Here is a 21,835-nt window from a genome sequence, read left to right as displayed (position 1 = left end):
TGCAATGTAGCGTCCCAGAAAAGAGGCAAAAAATGGCGAACAAGCTCCCTCTGAGGAATTAATCAGCGTCCCATAAAATGCACAAGATGGCGCCCAAGCTCCGTTGGAAATGGGATGATTTGTCTGCTGGGAATTTGTGTCAACTCGTATCAAATAGTAGTCTTGGTGCAACACACAACGATTCACCATCGCGTTATGTGTTTTCCTTCTAATTTCGCCATCAACACGGATAAAGGATTAACGGATTAAGTTTTCAGACCACACAAAGTACCCACAAAAAGCATTGTGTGTCACTTTCGGTCAGGGGTGTTGCAGACCTGACGTCCCGTCAGGCATCGTCACCAACTCGAAAACAAGACTTCCTGAATATTCAGTGCGAGTCTTAAAACGTAAAATATAGCTATATGCCGTGGAATCTTTGTGAAACACGCTCAGTAGAAGTCATTTGAAGTGATTTTACAAATTATGGACACAACGTGTCCGAAGGTGTCGATTGTCCTTTATTTTGGGCTGGGGTTGTTATGTAAAGTGCTACAACACTCCGGTCGAGCTGTTTTTTTTTTCCTAGAGCAAAAAAAAAAAATGGGTGAGATATTCCAAATGGTGGCGAGTTATGTGTGTGACTACCTCACAAAATGGCGTGGAGTGCATTTTTTAAAGTGGTGGGTGGTGGATTTCATCGCTCAGCCTTCAGTAGTGCTACATCTGAATCAATTCAGACTGAAAAAAAGCGTGGTGTAGACATGCAAAAGGGTGCCAGGGTTTTTGTCATTGTCACTAGAATTCCAGGACCCTCAGAATATTGAGTTTTAGGACTACATAAACATTCAATGCAGCTTCAGAAACCTTAGACTCTCTTCTTTCATAAAAAAAAAGAGTTACCGTATTTATTCGAGTATAACGCACACACGTGTATGACGCGCACCCCTAATTTTCAATTAATCTAAAAATTGGTATAATTTTATTTCACTTTTTCTCGGCTCAGACCAAGCATTGTAAGTGACAACACATGCGTCCATGATAAAAATAATTTATTGACAATGTAAACTTCTTCACTTTCTTCTGAGTCTGAATTGAGCAATGGTAATCAACAGTCAAAAAAAAAGGAATGCTGATGATCCGGGAGAATCGAAACTGAAGGTCATCTTAACAACAGCTGAAACAAAGCACGACTATGAGAATTGCCATGGAAATGCTGCCCCCTCCTGGAAGGGATAAATCATTAAATATATATGAGCATTTTTCCCCGGCCTCGTTTATAACGCGCACCCAAACTTTACTTCTTTTTTCGGGAGACAATTTTGCGCGTTATACTCGAATAAATACAGTAATTCCTAAATTATATGGGTCTGGAGTTATATGAGCTTGAAACGAGGGCGGCTGTCCAAAAATACAATGCAATCCATACATATTGGTTTATATAGCGCTTTAACCACAGCTGAAGCTGGAACAAAGCGCTAACATGGAAAAAGGGGAAATGCTGCCCCCATGTAGAAGGGGAAAATATTGGCAGAGGCCATGGCCAGTTCTTTATTGGCACCCAAACAAGAAAAAACAAAATTAATGTCGCTCAGTCATATTTTCAATTCCCAAATAAATTCGTGAATGGCCGTAAAGGAGTTCAACATAAAATTTCACTCACTCACACAAAAAAGGTGACAATTAGCTACTTTTGTGCAATTTTAAATCTGGATGCAAATGTGTATGACCGCGTTTGTTTACAACGCTCACTAGTTCCTGCTGTCAGAAACATGGCCTACCAATTCCCGATCCAAAGAGGAACTAATGACTAGCCTTTCCTTTTCTTTGTTTCTTGCCACACAAACACAGTCTTCATTCGGTCCAGGGTAGCATCACACATTCGCAGGCATGTGCAAACGAATCATCTTGATATACCTCAAATCTTCATTGTATTCATTCTTTTGGAAGGAGTGAGAACAGCTTCAGCATTTCAAGTTCATTTATCGTTTTGTATAGATTTGCACGCCTGTGCTATTTGAGAAAGAGAAACAAAAAATATCGGACAAAGTATGATGAAGTCGGAATTATAAAATGCAAGATAAAATGAGTTTATGATGAATAAACGACATTGTTCAATTTGGCTCTTTGTATTTGACGGCTGTCATCTATTTGTGTTGAAATGATGACCATTAAAGAAAAAAAGAATCAAGCAAAGCACCTCTGTGAAAATGAAAAGGGGTCAAGCATTTTTTTATGCATGCATATTATATGAGTGTATTTAAAATGTACCCGACAGGCTGCAGAGATGGGAGGGAGACAGCATAAGACAAAAAAAGGCTGGGTTTTGTTTCTAAGTATACATTCCTTTAAGTGTCTTTTGTGTATTTGTATAAATTGTATATTAGTATGCACACCAGCGTCAGTTCTGTGTCTTTCCCTGACCCTTTGTCTCTCGTTTGCTCATTTTGTGTGGAAATATTCTCCACGTATATGTCCGAAGATTATTGATTCATTTTTTTATGTATTCATTTTTCAAATCATACGAGAGTGAGGTTTGTGTCCTGTCGCTATATTTCAGCTGGACGGTATTTGATCTCCTGTTCGATTCGATAGGTTGGTGATGTTTATCTACTTTAGGAGCTGGCCGATGTACAAACAAACAGAAGGGGGGCCGGCCAGGCTGTTGCTTAGAGGCGCTTTATTCCAGTGCATCAAAATGGTGTCATTTGTTTTCCCCTCAGAGCCTTTGGAAGCCACCGTGTTGATGTTCTCTGCCTCCCCCCGATCAATCAATCAATCAATCAATCAGAACCAAGTGTCTTTGTGATGGTAGGAGACAATCAATTTCAAATAGAGCAGAGACAAAAATAAGATGGAGGGAGATGTAGAGAGAGATGGAGGAGGAGGGCAGTGAAACTGGACAGGAGAGAGGCGTTCGTGTGTGTGGGTTCACCTTCGACCTACAGAGAGTGACCTTTTTTTGGGAGGAGGCACCCGGGACCCTTTCCCGTGTTGCTCGCCAATCTTTGACATGTTAAGCGGACATCTAATCGAAAGCTTTGATCAAATGGCTGCATACACATCAAAAGACACACACACACACACACACACACACACACACACACACACACACACACACACACACACACACACACACACACACACACACACACACACACACACACACACACACACACACACACACACACACACACACACACGCGCGCGCGCACACACACACACACACACACACACACACACACACACACACACACACACACACACACACACACACACACACACACACACACACACACACCTGAGCATGCAGATGGTCGTTACAATCGAGAACCAATCATCTATATTCATTCCTCCTTAAAAATAAAAGAAATGAAAACGTCGTGTTTTTAGACAGACTAAGGAAAATAAAGATTGAACGAATTAGCACTTTGTGGCGATGGATTTTTAAAGAAGTGCTCTGCTGCCAACTTGTGGCCAACATTATACAAGCACATTAAGAGAGAAATAATTCAAACGAACTCTCATAATCCAAACACCAACTAAACTTTTTATATATGCTTCTGAACGTACTCTTAACACGAATAAAACAGAATAATTACATTTATACAATAGTTTGTGATAAGGAAATCGTTGCCTACCTCAGAAGAGCTCTGACGCGGAAATATGTAACAAACATTTTGTAGAAACGTATCGTACGGAGGTGAGCCTTTTAAAATATGTCTTCCTTATGCTCCAGATTCCCCTGCTTTGCCATCGTCGAAATATACACGAAATAAATTTAAAAAAAAAAATAAAAAACGATATTTCACAACAAATCGGATCACAATCCACACCTGCAGAGGAGTGACTGCTAACAACTTCCGGTAATCCAGTTCGTCCGTTACGATAAATTAAAAGTAACCTGCATGATTTTATTTTATTTTAGTTCGAAGTACTTTTTGCGTGAAAATGAAACCAATAGGGTGCTTATGGTTCAATGTGGACTAAAAGAAAAATATATACTCTAATATAAATCTAATATTGAAATGTCTGGTGCTTGTGATTTGCATGATTTACAATATAATACAATATTACCCTCCACCCCCACGTTAAAAAAATCATCTGCATCAGTCTGATTAAACACTCCAAATCGTACAAAAAGTACATGCTTTACAAGACAGCCAGCATAAAAAAATGCAAAGTAGATAAAGAACTTGTTCGTTTTGTTTTTATTGGCCATGATACATTATTGTGTTTTCTTTCCCCTGTGAGATCAAGCAGCCATGGGACTGAGTAAAACATGCATGATCCCTGGAGGAAAAACAAAAACAAAACAAGGACTACTTTTTATATAACTATACTCTATCTGAATATAACTATAATATTTACAGTCAACAGTCATTTTCCTCCGTCAGACATGGCAACAAAGCCTACAGATTTGATGACACCATATGGCTAAGAGATCTATATGTACATTCTTCATATTCAAGGATTTACACTTTTTTTTTAATTAGACAGCTGGATGGTCAAAGAGTTCACAAATTGTTCATAATAATCACCTTTGCTTGAATAATCGCTCATTTTGAGCCAGCATGTTTGTTTTCACAGATCTGAATTCAGTCAGAGCATCAATATCCATTACTAAAGAAGTAAGGACCATATTAAAGAGGTGCAAACGTAAATTAGTACTGATAAAAAAAAAGATATTTGAGTTTTCTGAATAATTCAATGACACGATAAGAACCCAACACAGTGTGATACAGTTGTCTATTTTGTATTCCATTGCTTCAGCAATTCCATCAATACTGTATAAGAAAATGTGTAACATCACTTTTTGACCTCGGTCGGGAATAAATAACCTCCAAATTGTTCCTGATTCCTTTTAAAAGGTAATGTGTAAACCCAGAAATGAGTGCCAAGCAGGTCTCTATATACATCCCCACTCCGTCAAAGGAAATGTTCCAGTGACAAGGTTCAAGTTAGATCAATGCTATTGATAATCTGGTCCCAGCATGGCATTGATCAGACCGACCAGCATGCTTGGAATACAAATCATCCATCGTTGTACACCTCAAAAAAAAGCGCTGTGTGTTAAGATGGTAAACCTACTGTCAACCCGCGTGGACAGCAACATATTATAATAATAATACATTTCATTTATAAGCGCCTTTCAAAACTCTCAAGGTCACTTTACAGTCACAGGATCAGTTTTTCTGTGGGTGAGCAGCGGCAGCCATATGCGCCAGCGTTTACAAAACCCGGAATAACTCAAATACTGTCGATAGAAAGTTAGCTGGCTAGCTAATAGATAACTAATAGATAGCTAGCCAGTTAGATAGCTAATAGATAGCAAATAGATAGCTAGTGGTGAGTCTTAAAAAAGTCTACACGCTGCTGTTCAAATGCCAGATTTTTATGAGATTAAAAAACAAAATGTCTTCCTCCAATAACCAGTAGAATTTAACTGGAATCTCGTGCTAACCAGCCTTCAAAAATATTAATACCATCATGGGTCGAATTTGTGGATTAAAAAGTGTTTAAAAATCATTGATCAGATATTTTTCATGAATAAAAAAAACGGCATTTGAACAGGTATCCGTTCCCTTTTGGATCAACTGGACTGCAAAGATAACGCATAAGGAAGGAAGGAATCATAAGGAAGATTTTTCTTTTCACGCCAGCGAGATGGCAAATTGTTTTGTAGGCGGCGAGGATAATGAGGAAGAAAAAAAAAAGAACAGCTGCTTTTGATCTATCGGGAATGCTGCACGAAAATCATTACAGCCCTGACTAGTCGATGATCACAACAGTCAATTTTAGCCTCCTCGTAATTATGTGTTACCTAGAAACCGACGCTGTTATCTCAGTTCAGCAGCAGCAGTGTCCTTCGCTCTGGCTATTACTCTCCGTGACCACTGGGGGTTAGCACAGGATCATACCGCCATATTGGAACTGAAAACCTGTTTGGACAAAGTCCAGTCTTTGCAGTTTCATATAACACATTGAAATAACGTGACAATTACCCTCACATTCATTTTCATCCGGTATCTATTTCCACTATGGGGTCATATTTCTGTGTCAAATAACAGGCTGGGCTATTTCTATGGCACCCTGGTCTGTTTTGGAAATGTGACTTAACGGGCTGAGTAGTCAACAAATCAGCCAAACTGGCATCTCTGTCATCCTATTTATGCTCCCCCCTCAACTATAGTAACGCAACTTAGGTCTAATCCAATCAAAATAGCAGCTGTGGGATCTGAAGTGAAGATGCTTTCATTTAGACGCAGATGGTATGATGCTAGGCCTAAATGCCTCAAGGACTCAAAGGCGCGGTGAGAAGGAAAGGAGCGCCGATCCGTATGCGGAACTGCTGTGGCTCGGAATTGAAGCGGATTTACATGTGGCAGGATATGTGAGACAATGTCTTTTCATCAAATGGGTGCTACAGCGTTGTGTTTGCTTTCAACATTTAGCTTGTAGCAGATGTGGACATTTCAATAAGGACGTCTCTGGTCCACTGGTGAAAAAGACGCTTTGATATTCTCATCTTTCATCTAGAACTGCTTCATGCAACAAAGAGGGTGAGGAAATGTTCGGTCCCATTATTTGTTATATGATTATTTTTTTGTTGTTTTGACTTCAAAATGGCACTGCGAGAGTGGCTGCCCCTACAGCAGCTCCTGTATTTAGTTTTTCTGCTTCTTCCTTTCCTCGCCTCTTACTTTGATCACTGTGTTGCTGTGAAATGTACATTTCTCTTCTGTGAGACTAATAAAAGCTAATCCAATCCAATCCAAGGTGATAGTCAAATAATTCGGAAAATAAAATAATATTTTATTTTATTTATTTATTTATTTATTATTTATTTATGCAAGCTCAATCTTAAGACTACAACAAATGACTTCATTCCATTGTAAGCGACAGCAGTGGAACAACACGTGTTCCGAATAGCAAGACTACTGCTGCTGCAGTAAATGGAGCATCTCAACGACGATAAACCAACCTGAGGCAAGGGCAAACCGGAGGAGGGAAATGGGACGCGGCCGGGGGGTGGGAGAGCATCTTAAGCCTTCTTTCTGTGGGATCACAGCAGGGATGAATCGAGTCGTAGACTTAGGCGATGACTTAAGCTTTCAAGATAATCGATGGAGGGAAATTTTTAGAAAGTGTTAATTCAGAGTATAGTAGATACAGGCATTTGAAGCTGAAAACATTTTTTTCGTCATTTCTTGGGAATATTTCGTGGATATTATAGCGTTCTATCCTTGAATAAAATGTCAACATCTCATTGAATAAGCAGCAGAAAACCGTCAAATACATTGAGTTGTATTGTGGTCTGTGAGTGGATATGAGAAGAAATCTGTCGATAAAACCCACATAGTCACTCCCGGTAAATGATCCCAGTGCAGAGTAGGAAAGTCTCAGTCATATTTTTGGAGAAGAGGATGTGATTTTTTTTTCATTTAAGGAAACCTGGGTAACCCCTTTCCATTTTTTTGTCTAAACTTCACCAATCTAACAACTGTTTTAAATAGCATTGCCAAAAAAATCCACCATTCCTAACACGACGACACTTGACTCAACAACCACACAGAACATTTGTCTACTACCACACAACCACATTCCAGCCTAATACTGTGCACTGTAGAAGTGTCAACAAGGAGGGTGCCAAAACGCCCAGAAGGAAAATGGCAAAGAGGAAAAAAAACAGAGGGATGATAACAATAAAACACACACTCACCTACTCTTATATTATAACTCGTTTGCACACAATAACGCCATTTCAGATGACTACGAGACATTCCTGGTGTCTTCTAAGCCTAATTCTCATCGAGGAATACGGACGGATGGAAACACAACTGGCTTGATAAACGAGATGAAAAAAACACGATGGCGCAGTTCTGTTCTAAACACTGGGAGGCGATAAAACTCCCAAAAGTTGATTCGTTTCTCATTCAATGATTTTACATATTAACTTGGACATAAACGTGGTGGTTAGTATATGGTAACTTCTAAATTAGCCAAGAAAGACTCCATTATCAATAGCGTAACTAAAGTTTGCTAGTTTACAGTGCTAATGCTAACTAGCCGTTGCTTTTTTTTTTTGGTTGGAGATTGGCGGATGTTGTCGGTCAGCGTGTCACAATAAATAATAATTTAATAATTAATAATAATTTGTAATTAATGAGGGGACAGTACTTTGGTTGGAGATTGTTGCGGTTGGTTTGAGTCGTGAAACTACAGTGACATCTTGCTAACACTGGAAACTCCCCGTTTAACATGAAATGAGTTACAAAAGCAGCGTACCGAAGGAAGAGTATAGTTTTTTTTATGTGGTATCTTCTACATTAAAAAATGACAACTATTGAAATGTTACTTGAATATCGCACAATATATCTTAAGTCTTTCACTACCAGGCGACGTGCAAAAATGTGTCCACTCGAGTGACAGGGTTTTTGTCATTTTTTCACTCAAATTGCAGGATCCAATGAATATTGAGTTTTAAGACTACATAAACATTCAATGCGGTGTAAGAAACCTTACACTCTCTTCTTTCATCAGAAAAAAAGAGTTAATTCCTAGGTTATATAGGTGGAGTTATCTGAGCTTGAAATGGGGGGCCGCTGTAGAAAATACAATACAATACAATACATACATATGGATTTATATGGCGCTTTAACAACAGCTGAATCTGTAACAAAGCACTAACATGGAAAACAAGGAAATACTGCCCCCTTGTGGAAGGGAAAAAACGGCGAGAGGTCTGGCCAGCGTTTTATCGGCATCTTCTGCAAGAAAAACCCGAACCCGAACAATTTGGGAATGGCGCCAAGTCATATTTTCAATTCCCGAATAAATTCGGGGATGGTAGTGAATTGTATGATTGACTGGTGACCAGTAGTGGGTTTCACTGCCTTAGTAGGATAAACAGAAATGAAAATGGATGGATGATATTTTTTTACCCAGCTAATCTCAACCTACAAAAACCCAACCCTAACCTTGAGGGTGTCAAACTCCGGTCCTCGAGGGTTAGAGTCCTACATGTTTTCCAAGTCTACCTGTTGCAACACACCTGGGAGACTTGGAAAACATGTAGGATCCCAGCCCTCGAGGACCGGAGTTTGACACCCCTGCTTTAGAGCAAAGAACACACAACAAATTAATGAATAATTAGTTTTCAAATTTCAAGTAGAAATAATGATTGTGGTTTACATGGGACAATGTGAAAATTCGGTTTGGACTTCAGCAAGCATTATGGAATGGATTTGCTTTCACGGGCCGAATAAAACAATATGGCGGGCCAGATATGGCCTTGCCTTGACTTTGACACCTATGCTTTAGAGTAGCCAAAACTGGCTGTCAAGGGATCTTAGGTGAGTGTTGAGAACAGAACAGGCCCACACGGAGACACGAGAGATTGAAAAGAGTTCACAGTTGATGTGTCATAGATGATTATAGATGAGTAAATCAAAACTGGAGGACGAACAGAAAGAAACAACAGGGCAGCTCCACGAAAAGCTACTCTGCAAAACCACAGTACGTACGAGTTTCCACTGCACAATGCCGATGTTGTGGGTAAGGTTAACACAACTTCATTTACATTTGTATCCGCGGTCTCCAGCCAGGGACCCCTCCCAAAAGGAGGACCCAGTGGGGGGTATGGGGAAGATGGTTCGGGGGGCAAGTAGGGGGGATACACTGGGCTAGGGAAGGCAGAGACATTTGCACGCCGGCCATCACAGAGACAGAGAAAGAGCAGACAGAGTTTTGTGGTGTGGCTGTGTACTTATTCCAGTGGATATTAAAAGTCCACATCCCCGCCCCCCACCATTCAAACGCCCGGTTTATGTGATATTAAAATAAATATGGAGACCTATGGCTGTCATTTCAAAACTTTTACCTGACCTATAATATGCACTCAATTGAAACCCCTGAGTTAATGTGTTTGCAAAAGTGTGCACCCCCTGCCCCCACATTAAATGAGAGCCATCGCACACCCGCCACTGTTTGAAGCCTCTCTGATTAAATCAAAAGAAAAATACCGATGCTCTTGTTTAATTTTGCCTACATTTTAATATTTTTTTTGCTTTCTAACAGAAGCATAAATCCAAGAGAACGAAAATTGCCCAAGGGATTTCTCTCCGCTAGTACGAACAATACCATTATGAGAAATGACTGCATTTCCCTGATTACTTTTCGTCCTATCCACCTTAACAAAAATTTGACCATTTTTCTCCCTCTAATGTGTTATACAGGTTATAAGTCACAGAAAGGTGGAAAAGGTTTTGGAATAAGTTCCCTTGGTCTCATTGTTGATATCACACAAATATGGCATTTGAACCATGACTTTTTTTTCCGATCCGCTGTATGAGATTATGGTTAATAAATGGTGCCAGGAGATAGTTAATCGTGACACTAATTAACTCACTCACTGCCAGACGGTGTACAAAAATGTGTCCACGCCAGTGCCAGGGTTTTTGTCATTGTCACTCGAATTCCAGGACTCACAGAATATTGAGTTTTAGGACTACATAAAAATTCAATGCAGCGTAAAAATACCTTAGGCGGTCTTATTTCATGAGAAAAAAACTAGTTATTTCCTAAATTCTATGGGTCTGGAGTTATATAAGCTTGAAATGAGGGCAACTGTTCAAAATGCAATGCAATAGATACATTTTGATTTATATAGCGCTTTAACAGCAGCTGAGGCTGGAACAAAGCAGTAAAATGGAAAGAAAAGGAACTGCTGCCCCCTGGTGGAGGGGAAAATATAGCCAGAGGGATGACCAGTGCTTAATCGGCAGTCCCAGAAATAAAAACAAAAACCTGAACAAATTCAGTAATGGCGCTCTACGTCATATTTTCAATTCCTGTATACATTCGGGAATGGCAGTGAATGAGTTAAACTCTATTTTGCGGCACGGGCTTTTGAATGCTCCGTCAAAACAACCGCAATTGCTATGGCTTTGTTTTATCATGTGTAAATGCGCATCGGCTTTACCTCGGGTTATGAATTTCATCATCAGAACTCAACAGGTTATTGCAGGAATGTTATCGCATATATTTAAAATAATTGTCAGTGCTCTTGTCCATATACAGCAGGGTGTCGTCATTTCTTGCGTGTGTCAGTGTGTCGACTGCTGCGTGTCCTCTGTCTGTCTCTGAGTAGGTGCCAACCATCCAAGCTGCTCCCCCCTGGCAGCACTCGGAAGGTCAGATGTCCGCCAACGCAGCAGAGAGCCGGGACAAAGACTGGGGGGACAAAAAGGGCACCGTTTGCCTGTCAGTTGCACGTCACGCATTTGGCTTTTAATTCATCCTTTTTTTGTGTTGTTGTTGTTGTTGACCCACAAACTGACTCGTGGCAAACAACCCAGTCTCTGTCCTCTCTACTGCATCGGTTTGCGTTGGTTGCCATGGTGTTCTGTCTGCAGCGGGTTTGATTTTATAATCAAAGCATATGGACACAGAAGCGCGATGACAACCTGTGGCCAGCGTGCTCGTCCCAAACTCACACAGCTATTGTTGCAATAGATCGCAATCGAATTGTAATGTTTTAAAATTTTGTCAATTCAAAGAATCTTTGTGAATGAAGTTATTTATATGGATTTGTATCCGCAACATATAAATAAACCCCTGTAAAATCTGACTCGATCCACAATGCATACGTCTTAACTCATTCACTACCATTTACGAATTTATTCGTGAATTGAAAATATGACGTAGAGCGCCTTTCACGAATTTGTTCGGGTTTTGTTTTTTCTTGCAGGGGGTGCCGATAAAGCGCTGGTCAAACCTCTGTCACTGTTTTTTCCCTTCCTCGAGGGTGCAGCATTTCTCTTTTTTCCATGTTAGCGCTTTGTTCCACCTTCAGCTGTTGTTCAAGCGCTATATAAACCAATATTTATGTATTGCATTGTATTTTGGACAGCCGCCCACCTTTCAAGCTCATATAAATATAACTCCAGACCCATATAACTTAGGAATTAACTCTATTTTCTAATGAAAGAAGAGAGTCGAAGGTTTCTTACACTGCATTGAATGTTTATGTCGTCCTAAAATTCAATATTCTGTGGGTCCTGGAATTCAAGTGAAGATGACAAAAACCCTGGCACTGGAGTGGACATATTTTTGCACATCGTCTGGTAGTGAATGAGTTAAGAAAGTGTCTTTTACTTAACTCAGTGTCTTAAGAAAGTGTCTTTTACTCAACTCATTCACTGCCAGACAATGTGCAAAAATGTGTCCACTCCAGTGCCAGGGTTTTTGTCATCTTCACTCGAATTCCCGAACCCACAGAATATTGAATTTTAGGACTACATAAATATTCAATGCAGCGTTAGAAACCTTAGGCTCTCTTCTTTCATCAGACAAAAAGAGTTCATTCCTAAATGATATGCTTGTGGAGTTATCTGAGCTTGAAATGGGGACAAAAGGCAAATTCTGCCCCCTCGTGGGAAGGAAAAACATTGCTAGAGGTCTAACCGAAGCTTTAAACGCACCCTTGTGCAAGAAAAAACAAAACCCCAAGAAATTCAGGAATCCACGTCATGCTTTTCAAATCTGGAAAAAAAACAGGAATGGCAGCGAGTGAGTTAATAGCAAACAAAAACATATCAATAAAAGATTGGCTGCCTTTACAGCAGCTCCTGTATTTGGTTTTTCTTCTTTTTACCTTTCCTTTCCTCTTACTTTCATGACTTTGCTGCTATGAAATGTAAATTTCTTCATGGCGAGACTAATAAAGGGCCAAATCCCATCCAATCCAAAACAAAAACAAAAATCAAATCAATGAATGGAAGTCTTTTAATTTGGCAAACTGCAAAAAAAAAAGCTTTTTCTTCTTTTTCAACCGCCTCCACTAATGAAACCAAGGAGAACGCCAATTTTACAATTCCTCTAATTGATATAAAGCATGAAAGATGGCCAGCTCTTTCATTTTCATCACCGTAGTATTTTCTTACGCCATGATTTTAATTTTTTACAGATTCAATCCTAAATCATGTCCTGTTTGGTTTTTTTTGGTGCGATTCAATGGCTGTGTGTGTTTTACGTGTATCTAACACGCTTTTGAGACGTGCTCATGCCTCCCCCGAGGGACCCCTGGCTGCGTTGTTTCATATCATTTTCATATTAAACTTCCTGGTCCCTCCCGTCGAGGTCCCCGTGACAGGCTCAGATTTACGGAACGAGTACTCCACCGTGAAGTTGTTCTTGCGTTGGCCGCGTCCTCGGCTCCAGACAAACAAGAGTAGGAAACAGAAGAGGACCACCCCCAGAAAGGTGATGCAACCCATTGCTGTGGAGACCAAGATGGTTGTCAAGTCCAAGGTAAATTTGAGGAACACACGAGTGCTATTCAGATTTGTGTCATTGAAGAACTCGCCGCCGTACAGCGAGCGATTGAGAAAAAAAGCCGAAGCGGCATCCAGCGGCTGACTGCGTACTGTCAGAGTAGCAAAATAGGTGTCGTTGCCCCCGGCGTTACTAGCGATGCAGATATATGTTCCGCTGTCAGTGAGCTGTGCGTAGCGGATCTCCAAGGTGCCGCCTGGGAGAACGGTGATGCGGCCCGAGCTTTTAGTCGTGATCCGTCGACGCTGAGGGGATATCCAGATGATAGCGGGCGCCGGTTCTCCATCAGCACGGCAGAGGAAATTCACGGGCTGGCCCTCTCGAACTGTCACCTGGAAAAAGGATGAACGGAAGCCGCCAACTGATTGGTCAATTTTGCTGGGATATATACAATTAATTATTTTTTTACCATAATTTTCCATTTTTGGCACATTGATTACAAATGAAAAAATTGGCATTCAAAATTGAAAGCTTTTAAGGCCAAACTGATGAAAAGGTTTCTTCAGCCATCATCTGTACTTCTTCGAAGGTGTCGGACGTTTCGCTCCTCATCCGCAAAGCTTCATCAGCGAACAAAAAGTTTGCTGGTAGCTCTGGCCCTATATATACAGTATATACAGTATCCCTAATGCCCAGAGGTGGCGGGGCCAGACCTCTGCTCTGATAGGTCCCTACTCTAATGTTGACAGGAGAGCAAAGGACTATTCCCTGAAGCTAATCTGATTACTTCTTAATTTTAGTTCGCTGACGAAGCATTTTGGATGAGGAACGAACGTCCGACACCTTCAAAGAAGTACAGATGACGGCTGAAGAAACCTTTTCATCGATTGACCACTCCTGTACGACTGAGAGCTTACACAGACGTTTTAAGGCCAAAATATTCCCTGAAAACCTCTAAGGAACATTCATCCATCCATCCATCCATCCATTTTCCAGACCGCTTTATCCTCATTAGGGTCAGGGGGGGTGCTGGAGCTGCTCCAAGCCGTCTTCGAGCACTAGGCTGGGGACACTCTGAATTGGTTCGCCAGCCAATCGCAGAGCACACAGAGACAAACAACCATCCCCGCTCACACTCAAACCTAGGCACAATTTTGGAGTGTTCAATCACCCTGCCATGCATGTTTTTGGAATGTGGGAGGACACCGGAGTACCCGGAGAAAACCCACGTGGGCCTAGGGAGAACATGCAAACTCCATACAGGGAGGCTGGACCGGGTCTTGAACTCACGACCTCTGCACTGAGAAGCCGGCATGCTAACCACTTGACTACCGGGTCGCCTGAAATGAAAAATTCGGCCTTCAAATTTTACATTTTATGTAAAACATTTTAAGGCCAAAATACTCATGAAAACCTCTATCCGGTGCGCCTATAGTGCAGAAAATACGGTAGTCAAACGGAAAAATTGTGCATATGATAATACGATGTTACCTGCTGAAGCTTGCGGTTGCGTATTTTAGGTCTCTGGCACGTAAAATGATCAAAGAGTGCAGAATCGGTGAAGCTACTCAGGCTAACGCCTTGCACCTCCACAGGCCCTGCACACACCGGCACTCTGCCGTCAAAGTTGAGGGTCTTGCGCCTTTGCAGGATCCACAACAGACGGCAGTCACACACGAGAGGGTTGCCGTCCACTCTGAGTGTCTCCAGACTGTTCACAGAATGGAAGGAACCCTCTTCTAACGTCTGCAGGTCATTTGACGAGAAGTTAAGGACCCGAAGCTGACGGAGACCTCCAAGGGCGTGGGGCTCCACCGTCATCAACCCTGTGCTGACCATGATGAGCTCTTTCAACCTCAGCAAATCCCTGAAGGCCCACGGTTCCAATGTTGCGATGGGGTTGTAGGAAAGGTTGAGGTGGGTTAGGTGCACCATGTTTTTGAAGGAACCAGACGGGACAGAACTAATGTTGGTGTTGGTAATGGTGAGCCAGTGGAGATCGAGACCCTGGAAACTAAGAGGTGAGATGTACTCCAGGTCGGGCCAGTGATTGATATCCAAACCTCTTAAATTTGAGAGCTTTCGGAAGTTTTGGTCCTCGAGAGCTGTGATGCTGAGGTGATGGAGACGGAGGGTGACCAGGCTGCGCAGGTAGGACAAAGTCTGTCCTGAGATGGACGTCAGGTTGCAGCGAGCTATGGTGAGATCTTCCAGTCCCAGTAGCCCTGAGAATGCCTGAGAATTCGGTCAACAGAGAGCCACATGGTTAATCATGCTTAAAGGACAACCGACACCATTTTTGTTTCCTAAGTGACATCAGAAAAACGTTTTATAGCACCTAAAATACCCAAAACACGCAAAAATGCAAAACACCAATAAAAATGACTTAAAGTGTCCCAAAACTACTTCAAAATGACCTCGGAAATGCAGAGTTTCAGAAGGTCCCGGCCCCTTGTTCATGATGTCACATCAGGACTAGAATCAAAACAATGGCTTCAGATTCGGAGAAGATGCCTTCTTGTTACTCATCCAGTTCTTAATATGATTCAATTCACGTCAGGAATTATCATCAACCTGTAAACAAGACTTCCTGAATATCCAGTGCGAGTCTTAAAACGTAAAATATAGCTATATGCGGTGGAATCTTTGTAAAATATGCTCAGTAGAAGTCATTTGAAGTCATTTTGCAAATTATAGACACAACTTGTCCTGAGGCGTTTGTTGTCCTTTAAAACATGATCCTGTATATTCATTGAAGATCTGAAAGTGCCACTACTGATCTGAAACTGCACATACTGAGGAGAAAAAATAAATCAAATAAAAATGAAGAGTAGGAAACACTAGGATTACCCTCAGAGACATCTGACAATTGGACTTTTCATTGCTATGGTGATACCAAATTCATATTTCTCGATGGATGGACCTATTGATGTAACAATGGTATCATGGCACTGTCTGAAACACTTTCCCTACATGCAATATTAACGTTCTGTCAAGCACAAAGCTTGAGGTCCGGCTTTTGGGGTATTTAGGAAATGCTGCGGTACCCATCCAGCTGTCTTGGGGCAATCTGAAGTGGCTGGTTTCTCGTTTTCATCTTCAACAATCGCCCAGACATTTATTTATTGTTTCATGCAATTATTCAAATGACAATGCCGAAGGGTACCTTGTGGGAAATATACACCAGGTCGTTGTCTCCCACTTCCAAGTGTTTCAGACTTTTAAGATCTTGGAAGGTGAAGTCCAATAGAATCACAATCTTGTTGTCACTCAGGTCCAGGCTGGTCAGATTGCCCAGTTTGGCAAAAGCCCCCATGGGCACTAACTTCAATTGGTTGCTCCTCAACTTCAACACTTTAAGATTGAGCAGACTTGCGAAGGAGTTGGATTCTAACGTGGCAATGAGATTTTCGCTCAGATCCACTTCCTCCAGCCGGGGATACGGCGCCAAATCACCGGCTTGCACCCATCGGAGTCGGTTCCTGCTGAGATCCAGGAGTCGTGTCTCGGTGGGGATGCCTTCGGGGATGTTGGTGAGCCGGCGCCGCTGGCACGACACCGACCTCAGCTGAGCCGAGCACTCGCAACGCGGCGGACAGGCCTGGCTACTTCCCGGCCATGTCAAAGTGAAGACGGCAACCAGAGAAACAGCCAGGGCTGCCCGCCGCATTTTCGGCCGTGGCACTAAGGCACGCCCACCAGGGCCAGGTGAGCCAATCATGGCCCTGGTTCTGGGACTCCTCGCCTATTGCGGGCGAGGGGGGTCACTTGCACCTGCGCGACAAACAGAGGGGAAGACGGAAAGGGGGTGTTAAATACGTGAAGAGAGAGTAAAGATACTCTTGAGAGGAAGCTTTTGAAAAAGAAAGAGGAAGCCGATACGCCTGCTATCTTCAAGTCTCATCAAAATTACATCGGCTCCGCAGTAAATTATCCATGCTTCCTGTTGCTTAAGTAATATCAGACTGAAAGCCAAGGAGATTTGCTGCCTATCGTCACACGGCTTTCAAATACTACCGACAAGCTCCCGTCGGCGAGGCGGATCTATTTCAGATATTTAAGATAATTTGTCATTTCACTAATTCATCTAAATTTTTTTTTATGAGGAACTGGCACGCTTCACGCAGTCACATTATTTATGCATGTAGGCATACATCTCCTCCACTCTCCTTGTTGCACGGAGACCGCGTGTTCCATTTTTGACAAACACAATGAATTTATCATCACAGTGCATCAACAAAGGCATTGGTGTGGTGCCAGAAAAGAAATGTTTGAGTATGGTGATACCTCGGTTTACGAATCCCTTGGCTTACGAACTTTTCGGTTTATGAACGTTACATTTATGAAAATTTTACCTTGGCATACAAACTTTTTTCGTACACGGAGCTGCCTCAATGAGTGATGGGTCCTTCGCGAACAAGCCCGTTCTTCTAACAACAAAATGGCCGACTGTTTTTGTCCTCTATTCCCCTCCCCCAGTCTTTGGTTAAAACCACGTGATTGGTCAAAAACGCAGCAGTGAGGGGGTGGTGGTTTAAACATTAAAGAGACAGGCAGACTGCAGTGAGAGAGTTTCAACTTTGATAGTTGAAATATTACATCAATCAGGCTCCAAAAACAACCCGCACAATCCATCGGTACACTTGATGCAAAAAGCTATCAACCCAACTAAACAGAACACAATTGATGAGGAACTAGATGCAATTATCACAGAGGAAGCACCTACAAGGGATCATTCCTCAAGATGGTGAAAGAAGAAGATTACGTTCCTCATCAAGTGTTTAACGCTGATGAGAGCGGCCACTCCATTCCATCAAGCCATCAATGACCATCACAAAGGTAAATAAAAGGACTTTATTATATAGTTTATTTCTTTAATTATAATACCATAGCACATTTATTATACATAAAATAAGGTATATTTTGTGTAGTTTTAAGGCTTAGAAAATTAGAAAGTAGAAAATTATGTTTTATGGGGACCTGGGAACGGATTATTCTCATTTTAATGGTTTCCTATGGGAAATTAATTTTTGGGATACACACTTTTCGCCTGAAACACTCTGTCTGGGAACCAATTAAGTTCGTAAGCCAGGGTATCACTGTACTTTGAGTCTGAGACTCAAGTCATATTTGACTATCGGTCAGGTGTGCGATGAGGCATGCATGCGTAGGATGAGGCCTTTCACCGGCCGAGAATTGGAAGTCATTTTATTCCTTCTTGCACAGAGAAGAGATGAATCATTTCTGCTTGAACGTTCCTTCGACCAAGCTGTCGTCCCTCCCACATACTCTTTTCGACACGGGCACAGTCATCACTGGCTATCTCCCAACAACTCGGTGTCGCTCAATTTTGATAAAAGAAAAAGACACCTCAGAATTTGAAACTTTTATAAAGGTTTTTGTTTTGTATAAACTCATTGTAGGCCATATTGTAGTTACGGTTTCCTCTCGTGGGCCGTTATGACTTTGGGAAAGCCGTTAGAATGTTTGATACCCTCCACATATTATATATAGAGTGCACAACAAAATAATGGATGACTAGTGTTCAAATCTGAAGTCAAGAATAATGACTGTTATTGTGGTTTAAATACGCCAATTTTAAAATTTGATTCAGACTTTAGCAAGCGTCATGTAAGTTCACAAGTTTGATTTGCTTTCGCGGGCCGAATAAAATGAGGTGGCGGGCCAAATTAGGCCCCCGAGCCTTGATTTTGACACCCATGCGTCTGTTGCATAGTCGTGATTTTCCGTTTTCGCAAAATTGCAAATGTGAAAAAGTGCTTTGGCGCTAGCTTGTGGTATTTTGGTAATAAGGAACTATGTTGCCATGATGGGAGGAGTTTCATGTCGTCAGGTCGTCGCTCTTTTAAAAAAGTTTTCAGAAATGATTTTGAAAATTTCAATGTGCACAGAAACAATTATTTAAAAATAAATAGGGAATAGTAAATAATGTTATATAAATATATAGAAAACATATAACATAAATAATAGTAAATATATAGTAGATAGTAAACATGCTTATATATATATATATAAATAGTAAACAAAAAAGGAGATTATGGATGTTCTTTTTTTCTTTCTAATTTAATCAGCCAATTTAGAAGCCAAAATGAGTTTTTTTTAAATTTCGTTCTACGCAAGGATGCTGATGCAATAATTGTAGAACATAAACGTTCAGAGACATATTGGAGAAGAAAAAAAAATGCCAAGCCTCGAGCCTGCTAACTCAAATAGTACATCTACGGAAGAGGCATATCGTCTGAGAGTGATTTCATGGCAGAATGCTTGAGTGCAAGTCGCAGAAATAATATGAAGCCAGAATTTAATAACAAAGTTTTGTCTGCCACTGCAGGCAAATGGCAATATTTGAATAACGTTGTATTATTTACTCAATCATGTGAGAAGAGGTAATACAGGCACAATATTGACATTTTTTCCCCCCAGGTTGGGTATGGTTACACAGACGATTAAATAAAAGCTGCTCATCTTGAAAGTTTCAATATTCCTCTGGGTATGGCTTATGAAATGTATGTCACGATTTGCAAGGTGGTGGTGGCAGTCATCAGAACAAAAAAAGGTCCAAAATAGCAAACAAAACCATGAGTCCAACCTGTAACTTGATAGCATCATTAGCCATTCACAAATTTATTTGGTAATTTAAAATATGACGTTGAGCGCTATTCCATATTTTTCGAGTTTTGTTTTATCTAGTTTGGGTGCAGATAAAGCGTTGGCTATGCCCTCTGGCAATGTTTTTTTTCCTTTCCACAAGGGGGCAGCATTTCCCCTTTTTTTCCATGTTAGCGGTTTGTTCCAGCTTCAGTTGTTGTTCAATAAACCAATATGTATGTATTGCATTGTATTTTGGACAGCCACCCTCATTTCAAGCTCATATACCTCCAGACCCATATAATTTAGGAATTAACTCTTTTTTTCTGGTGAAAGAAGATACTCCAAGGTTTCTTACGCTGCAGTGAATGTTGATGTAGTCCTAAAACTCAATATTTTGTGGGTTTCTGGAATTCGAGTGACAATGACAAAAACCCTGGCACTGCAGTGGGCACATTTTTGCACATTGTCTGGCAGTGAATGAGTAAAGGACTGCCGTGCCTGACAGGGTCCAAGATACGGTTCATTTTTTTTTTTCGGCCTCAATGTAGAGATGACAAAATCGAATATGGTTAGATCATAAAACATTTGTAACCGTTTTTTTTCATGACCTATAAATATACGAATCAGTAATGCAGTTCAAATGTTGTACTTGCAAAGGAGAGTATCATGTCTGGTTAAAGTCAACCCTGTTTAACCTTCTCGCAGTGTATTTTCAAATGACTGCAGTTTGGTTGTACATGAATGACAAAAAAAGTCATGCTTTTGTGTACCATGGTTCGAATAATGAAAATGGAACGCAAAGCTATCACACATTCAAAAAAAAAGTAAAAGCTTAAGGACAAAACCGTTCTTCAGTTTTACAAACACAAAAAAATCGCAAAACATACAAATCTTGAAAATGGAGCCCAACACGACATCGACAAAACAAAGGGTGGCTTTGGAGACTTCTGCTCAAACTGACCCAGTTCTCAGCGACGACTCAGCTTCAAGCTGTCAGGAAGCAACAGCTCAACATGACCGTAACGACACAACAGTAAACCGCTGCTTCGGCTTGGAACAGAGCCCGCCAGGGGAACAGAAGACGGCTCACAAACAAACATGCATTTATACGCTGATGAATCCCAAGCCAATGGGCCTGCACTACCTGCATCGTTTCTTCATCAGTTTGCATTTACAGTGACAACATACATAAATTTCAGTTCTTTTCTAATAGCCAGTATGGCCTACATTCCTGGTAAAATTCCGAATGTTTACGGTAACCCATCCATCCATCCTTTTTTTGTAATCTGTTGATCTGCTGATATCAATCAGTGGCAGAGTCACAGCATGAATCAGTGAGTTGACATTGCGAAAGTCCTTCCAGCTCGACTCAATGACAGGCAGGCATCCCGAATGCACTCTAGTGCACACATTTCATCACACACACTGACCCGGGGAGGTATACTCATCTGTTTTCAAATGTACAGAGTAAAAGTAAAGAAAAAAAATAGGTCGACACAAGTAAAATACAGCTAGCAGAAAAATTGTATTGAAGAACAAGAACGAATTATTCATACGCTGTTACTTCCCAACGCTGCTGACTGCAAATTAATGGACCAGACGTCAGCGAATTAGCATAGACAAATCCCAGAAAGTAAATGAAGCAGATTGTGCTAAAGGGGGGCCAGACGACTATCCAGTGAGCATAAAATGAGGAATAATGGGAATAAAACAATTTAATGTATTAATTGCGTAGGAGGGTATTTTTGGAGAGAGAGAAAGAGACACAGAGAGAGAGAGAGAGAGAGAGAGAGAGAGAGAGAGAGAGAGAGAGAGAGAGAGAGAGAGAGAGAGAGAGAGAGAGAGAGAGAGAGAAAATAAATAGGTAATCGATGATCACTAGTAGGCTTTACTTTTGGCTCCTACATCATCTTTGTCTGTAGCCTTCACACAAACACATTTAAAATCAAGTCAAAAATCCGTCCCG

General features: G+C 41.2%; 1 protein-coding gene across 1 annotated transcript in view; it reads right to left on the bottom strand.

Moving 5' to 3' along the window:
* Nucleotides 1-6,790: 6,790 nt before the first annotated feature.
* lingo3b (leucine rich repeat and Ig domain containing 3b) overlaps nt 6,791-21,835 on the bottom strand; it is a 47,178-nt gene continuing 32,133 nt past the window's right edge. Inside the window, exons 2-4 of the mRNA XM_089009038.1 lie at nt 16,424-17,031; nt 14,749-15,492; nt 6,791-13,649 (exon numbers count right to left, since the gene is read on the bottom strand). Of these exons, the coding sequence (XP_088865164.1) occupies nt 13,080-13,649; nt 14,749-15,492; nt 16,424-16,978 (1,869 nt within the window). The 5' untranslated portion in view covers nt 16,979-17,031 and the 3' untranslated portion in view covers nt 6,791-13,079. The remainder of the gene's footprint in view (nt 13,650-14,748; nt 15,493-16,423; nt 17,032-21,835) is intronic.

The sequence above is a fragment of the Hippocampus bargibanti genome, linkage group LG11 (genome assembly GCF_051943395.1).
Source record: "Hippocampus bargibanti isolate YZ-2025 linkage group LG11, ASM5194339v1, whole genome shotgun sequence".
Lineage (NCBI taxonomy): Eukaryota > Metazoa > Chordata > Actinopteri > Syngnathiformes > Syngnathidae > Hippocampus > Hippocampus bargibanti.
This window is presented reverse-complemented; position numbering and strand designations above follow the sequence as displayed.